General features: G+C 33.4%; 2 protein-coding genes across 2 annotated transcripts; both read left to right on the forward strand.

The window, feature by feature from the left end:
• On the forward strand, nt 1–826 carry LOC141396561 (uncharacterized). The gene is made up of 3 exons (XM_073972123.1): nt 1–110; nt 185–346; nt 401–826. Exons 1-3 carry the CDS (start codon nt 6–8, stop codon nt 740–742), a joined length of 609 nt encoding a protein of 202 aa, XP_073828224.1. The 5' UTR covers nt 1–5; the 3' UTR covers nt 743–826.
• A 4,936-nt stretch (nt 827–5,762) lies between these two features.
• Nucleotides 5,763–6,536, forward strand: LOC141396562 (uncharacterized). The gene is made up of 3 exons (XM_073972124.1): nt 5,763–5,866; nt 5,940–6,101; nt 6,156–6,536. Exons 1-3 carry the CDS (start codon nt 5,780–5,782, stop codon nt 6,492–6,494), a joined length of 588 nt encoding a protein of 195 aa, XP_073828225.1. The 5' UTR covers nt 5,763–5,779; the 3' UTR covers nt 6,495–6,536.
• Nucleotides 6,537–6,981: the final 445 nt, after the last annotated feature.

Below are 6,981 nucleotides of genomic sequence, written 5' to 3' on the forward strand. Positions count from 1 at the left end.
CAAATATGGAAAGTGAAAGAAAAATGAAATTCATTTGGCTAAATTCTCCGATCTTTGCTCTACTATTTTTTTCTGCAGTGCCAAGGGCAATGTCAGTTTTTGAAACGAAGGTATGGATTGAATATATTGTGCCATAACTCATTCGATTTTAATACATCCGTTTGGTGCCTCCTTTTTTAAATAGCAAACCTGGACATATGAATTGAAAACCATTGAAACCTCTACCTCCGACTTGGATAAGTTTAGCTTTGGAGAGTTTAAAGTGGAACGTATAAGTCGTGGTGTGTATGCTGCTTCGGGATCGTTTACAATAAATGTCGATTTTGTTGAGGGTGATTCTAATATGGTAAGCGTTACAGAATTGTTATCTTTATTGCAACATTGAATAATTCTATTCTAGATTGAAACTCATACATATCGCAGTGAAAATGGCAAAGATTTCAAACCGATTGCCCTGCAAACACCTCGTATACATATATACGAATATTTCAATACTTTTTATAAGGACTATGCCATGGAGACTTTAAAAGATTGCTCTAATATGCCAGTATTTGAGGGTAAATTCGAACCACCATTAGAAAAGAAAACGTATGTTCTGGAAAAATGTCAATTTGAACAATCTGCATTTCCCCCATATCTCCAAGAGGGATTTTACAAAGCCGATATTGTAGGTACTGGTGATGTGGAATGGCATTTTATTTTCACGGTTCTAGTTGAACCAAACAAAGGAGTAATGTATTGAAAACTTTTTTTTGAAAACAAATTGTTCAATGTGAATTTACACATAGAATATTGTATGTGTGTTGCAAATAAATAATATTTTAATTCGAACAAATCTGTGATTTTCAAACAAAACAACATAAGTCGGCTTATGTAAATTAATATGGGCCTTTCTGCAAAATAATTTTCAATATAAACTTATTATGTGGACAAAACAACAATAAATTCCAAACATTTTCATAAAAAAGGACGAAAAGGACATTGAAGGAAGCGAGTTAGAAGGTCGAAGTATTCTACGAAAATAATCCTCATTCGATTTGACATGGCATCTCAAAAATAAGCTAAAGCAACAGTGAACAAAGATATAATGCTAATTCCTGATGGCTTACAGGGTCTCTAGCAAAAACTTCATCACGCCATAACGCGGAAGTCCTACTCACGGCGAATCTGTCCTTCGTCATTTTTAATATACTCGCCAAGGCCTTTCTTCCCGAAGACTTTCACCTCCATTTTGTTACACAATGTAATAAATGCATTTTATTTGTTATATTTTGCAATGAATTGCACACATTCCGCGGAATACCTGTATCAAAACACGTGCTTTGGGCTACATCCCATCCCAGCAAAATTTGAAGGAAGGGGTTTCATGCGATGACGTGATTTCATGGCATCTTTTGCATTGGTTCAAACGAAGTCGTGAAAGATCCGATCTTTTCACTAGCATTTGATTCAATGCAAAGGAAGTCGTGAAAGATTCGTTATTTTCATCAGCTTTTGAACCCATGCAAAAGAAGTCGTGAAAGATCCGATATTTTCATCAGCATTTGAACCCATTCCATCGATCCAATAGAGATGAATTTTGTGTTTTTATTTATACATTTTTTTTCTAAATATATAAGATTAATTATTTACAATAGGCTTGATGTTGTCGGAGACTCGAAATCACAACCAACGTTGTTAAAATTCTCGTCGTAATAATAATGTCATTGCAAAGGGTTGGTGAAAATGACATGCCAAAGCATTGGTGTAAATGACATGCTTTGGATCCAAAAATGAATAACATCTTTTGGGGTCCACGTTCATATAAAATTCATCGATGAAGATCCTAAAAAATGACATGCCAACTCACTTGCACCCATGATTGAATTGCATCTTTGGCATCGAACATTTTGCTGGGATTCTACACCAAGGGGTTAATTAAATGTTTTATGTTGCGTTAATTAGTTTGCATGACTTACTTATGTACTTGCCTCTAATGCAGTGCCGACCAAGAAGAGAGCAGACAAAAATGTGAATGTATTAAAAACATTGGCAATTTATGACAGTGTGTTAGTAAGTTTGTATGCACGCAAGCTACAAAACAAAAACAAATCAAAACATATGCTCTCTCTTGCCCGCTCTTTCTTTGCGTTCGGGTCGTGTGTGTGTGATTTGCCGAAAAACTTCGTAACCTCAACAATACTAAAGGACGACAATGCTCTAATGTAGCAGTTGATAAGTAGGAGGTCAAATAAATGTCATATCTTGCAAAATATTTAACACATATTCACAATTAACTAAACCCGTTTTATGTCGCACTAACATTACTGTCATTTATAAATGTTTGCCAATTTTAATTTATATTGAAAATAAGACAATGAATATAAAATCAATTTTTCAAAACAATTTTAAAATGTAATTTGTGAGGCAATGATAACTTTATCTGATTTATATTTGTCATTGCCGTAGATCATAATCGCAAATGAATTTTTATTTTAAGTGGTATTATTAAAAGTTTTGAATTTGAATAATCACAAAGATATATTTTTAAACCAGTAAGGAAAGGATCAAATTCGGGCGGGGCCGACTATATGATACCCTACACCACTGTGAATATGTAAAATATAAATCGGAGCTATATCAAGATCTTAACCGATTTTGATATATGTAATTTGGCACATTTATTTCCAGAGCGAATTCAGTCACACATTCCAAATATCATTGAAATCGGACTTATATATCGTGTTTGGAGCAGAAAATACAAGAAATCGGCCGAAAATATATATGGGTGCTATATCCAAATCTGAACCGATTGCGATATAATTTGGCACATTTATTTCTAGACTGAATTCAGTCACACATTCCAAATTTCATCGAAATCGGAAATAAATAGCGTGTTTGGTACAGAAAATACGTGAAATCGGCAAAAAAAAATCGTGAAATCGGGCGAACATATATATGGGAGCTATATCCAAATCGGAACCGATTTCGATATAATTTGGCTCATTTATTTCTGGACTGAATCCAGTCACACATTCCAAATTTCATCGAAATCGGACATATATAGCGTGTGTGGTACAGGAAATACGTTAAATCGGCCGAAAATATATATGGGTGCTATATCCAAATCCGGACCGATTTCAATATAATTTTGCACACTTATTTGTAGTCAAAATTCAGTCACACATTCAAAATTTCATAAAAATTGGACGTATATAGCGTGTTTGGTGCAGCAAATACGTGAAATCGGACGAAAATATATATGGGAGCTATATCCAAATCTGAACCGATTTTCACCAAAAGCAATAGCGTTCTTCCTGTGGCTAAAAAAGTTGTAGTCCCCAATTTTCAGCTGAATCGGGCAAAAAATGCGACCTGTATGTTGCGAACAAAAATACATGGACAGACAGACAGACAGACGGACGGACACGCATAAATCGACTCAGAAAGTGATTATATGTATATCCCCAAAAGGAACTATGGGTCTATTTCGTTTCCTTTTGTATGTTACATACAAATGCACAAAGACATAATACCCCTTAGGTAGGGTATAAAAATATATAAATATCCATCCAAGAATACAGCAAAACTAGAAAGTGAAAGAAAATTAAAATTCATTTGGCAAAATTCAACGATCATTGCTCTGCTAATTTATACATGCCCAGTAGAAAGTGTCTTGAAGACAATATTGATGAATCGTGCACGACATTTCCCATTCGTTCACGACTCTTTGCAGACAGCCCTTTGGGATCGTTGATGGCATTTTCATACAAGTGCCCCAGTATTCATGCACTACAACTTGGGCGACAGGGAAAATCAAGTTGTTGTCAACGACGATCTAGATGACTAAAATCCCCGTATTTCGTCGATGACTGTTTCACCGACCCTGTCTTGCTACTAGTCATCGATGACCCAAATAAAGAAAATTTCGTTTACATTGTCGTGTGTAAATTTTTTATTTTATTTATTTATAAAACATATTATTTTTATAAAATAAATGGACGAAATGTGTTTCAGGCAATTTGGAGTCGATTGAGCAATGTCCGTCCGTCTTTATATTATATTCTTTATATTTTGTCAAAATTTATTTTAACTTCTAAAATGGCCCATATCGGACCTCCATAATGGTACCTCCCCCACAAAAGTTAAACATTTGTGGCTTAGTGCAGTTAATTCCTAATCCACATTTTTGTCGCAAGTTCAAATGTCCAAAAAAGGCCACAAAATTCTGAAGAGACCTTAAATATATTCGATCTGTCCGTAGGTGAAAGTTTCACTTCACATTGGCTGAGGGTATATATCTGTCGGCAAAGCCGACTGACACTTTTTTACTTGTTTTAAGGTATCACTGTGCAACACGAAATTTGAATTTATCTGAGAGGCAAAGTTGTAGCTCTTGTCTTAAAGAACAAAAATTGTGAACACATATAAACCATCAAACTTCATCTGCAAGGTCAAAATCGCCATGGTCTAATTTCTTTACAAATTTTCTCAAGTTTTGTTTCGTATCTTTGGGCCAGAGGCAAAGAAAAAGTATAAAAATTGGATATTTTCAAAAGTTTTTTTGCTACTTTTACTACTTAGAATCCTTCATAGACATTTCGCATGTTCCAGAAAGTTGTGTATTGATGCCTTTGCTACGCATTGTGCTTGATTGTTTTCTTGAATTTTGAACGGTTTAATATCTATGGAGCAGAATCCTAGAAAAGAGGATAAAAATCGCAAATGTTTTGCTATTTTGACCATTAAGACATGTTCCTACAGGGTTCGTATATTCTAGAAAGATGTTTATTGAAATCTGAGGTACATTTAGTTGTTTGCTTCAAATTTAATGGGTTTAATAGCTGTATAACAAAACTTGAGAAAAAAAATTACAAGAAATTTTACCATGGCGATTTTGACCTTGCAGATGAATTTTGATGGGTTATATGTGTTCACAATTTTTGTTATTTAAGACAAGTGCTACAACATTGCCTCTCAGATAAATTCAAATTTCCTAACGGTTTGGAAGATATAGTCCCGACTAAATGACCCTTTCTACATCAAAGCCTCAAACCTTTGGAGACTTATAACCGCGAAAGTTGATGAGATAGGGAAAAACGGTGAGACACGTGTCTTCTCATTTTTGGTGTTCTACCACACTGTGGAGTCAGTTGTGAAGTATTTTTGAAGCCTTTTTTACTATCAAGTCAATCTACTGTCTCTGGTCTTCATAGAATCCTTCTTCAATAAACACACATATACAATCGAAGATTTTTTTCTTGGTGAATTGTAATGCCTTCCAGTTCGGAAGTTTGATAGATTGGTAGTGGCTTAGAACGCTAAGACCTCGACAACATTATCAGTTTTGTTAAAGAGGACGCAGGTTCAAACCTCAGCCGGGGCAACCGGCTCATGCTATGAATTTTTATTTAACTGTTAAATTATTAGGACGAAAATCATTTATTTGTGAGAGTTTTATTTAATTGAATTATTTGAGCTATCATGAAATAAGGAGTTTTATATTGAAATGGTGATATCTAGCGCAGTCCACACACACCCAACCAATATGGGTGTATTGGGTGTTTAAATATTTAAATTTGTATTGAAGATAAAACAGTGAATATAAAATCTATTTTTCAAAACAATTTTAAAATGTAATTTGTGTGGCAATTATAACTTTATCTGATTTATGTTCATCATTTGAATTTAAGTGGTATTATTAAAAGTTTTGAATTCAATAATCACAAAGATTTTTTTTATTTAAAAAATATATAAATATCCATGCATGAATACAGCAAATATGGAAAGTGAAAGAAAAATGAAATTCATTTGGCTAAATTCTCCGATCATTGCTCTACTAATTTTCTCTGCAGTGCCAAAGGCAATGCCAGTTTTTGAAATAAAGGTGTGGACTATATTTATTATGCCATAACTCATTCTATTTTAATACATCCGTTTGGTGTCTTTTTTTTAAATAGCAAACCTGGACTTATGAATTGAAAAATATTGAAGCCTCTTCCTCCGACATGGATAAGATTAGCTATGAAGAGTTTAAAGTGGAACGTATAAGTCGTGGTGTGTATGCTGCTTCGGGATCGTTTACAATAAATGTCGATTTTGTTGAGGGTGATTCTAATATGGTAAGCGTCGCAGAATTGTTATATTTATTGCAACATTTCCTAATTCTATTCTAGATTGAAACTCGTGCATATCGCAGTGAAAATGGCAAAGATTTCAAACCGATTCCTCTGCAAACACCTCGTATACATATATACGATTATTTGAATACTTTTTATAAGGACTATGCCATGGAGACTTTAAAAGATTGCTCTAATATGCCAGTATTTGAGGGTAAACTCGAAAAGTTAGAAAAGAAAACGTATGTTCTGGAAAAATGTCAATTTGATCAATCTGCATTTCCCCGATATCTCCAAGAGGGATTTTACAAAGGCGATATTGTAGGTACTGGTGATGTGGAATGGCATTTAATTTTCACCGTTCTAGTTGAACCAGACAAAGGAGTAATGTATTGAAAACTTTTTTTTTTAAAACAAATTGTTCAATGTGAATTTACACATAGAATATTGTATGTGTTTTGCAAATAAATAATATTTTAATTGAAACAAATCTGTGGTTTTCAAAAAACAAAACAACATAAGTCGACTTATGTAAATTTTGAGTTATTAATGGCACGTAGTTTTACTTTTTGTGAGCTTCGCCTATTACTTTTTCATTTAAAAAAAAAAAATTTAGTTACTGATATATTTTTTTGCAAAACTGCGTAAGTGGGCCTTTCTCCAAAATAATTTTCATAATAAACTTATTATGTGGACATACGTAACAATAAATCCCAAACATTTGCATAAAAAGACATAAGACGACTTAGGTCATTTTGGATAAAAATAAAATATCGATTGATTCTCTTTCAGGTGAAAACGACGTAAATATTATTAAAGAATTAAATATTAGTAAATAGTAATATTAAATATTACTTTTCTGTTTTTATGTAGTTTACTTCCT

This window comes from Musca autumnalis, unplaced genomic scaffold (genome assembly GCF_047663935.1).
Source record: "Musca autumnalis isolate F117 unplaced genomic scaffold, ASM4766393v1 scaffold_3, whole genome shotgun sequence".
Lineage (NCBI taxonomy): Eukaryota > Metazoa > Arthropoda > Insecta > Diptera > Muscidae > Musca > Musca autumnalis.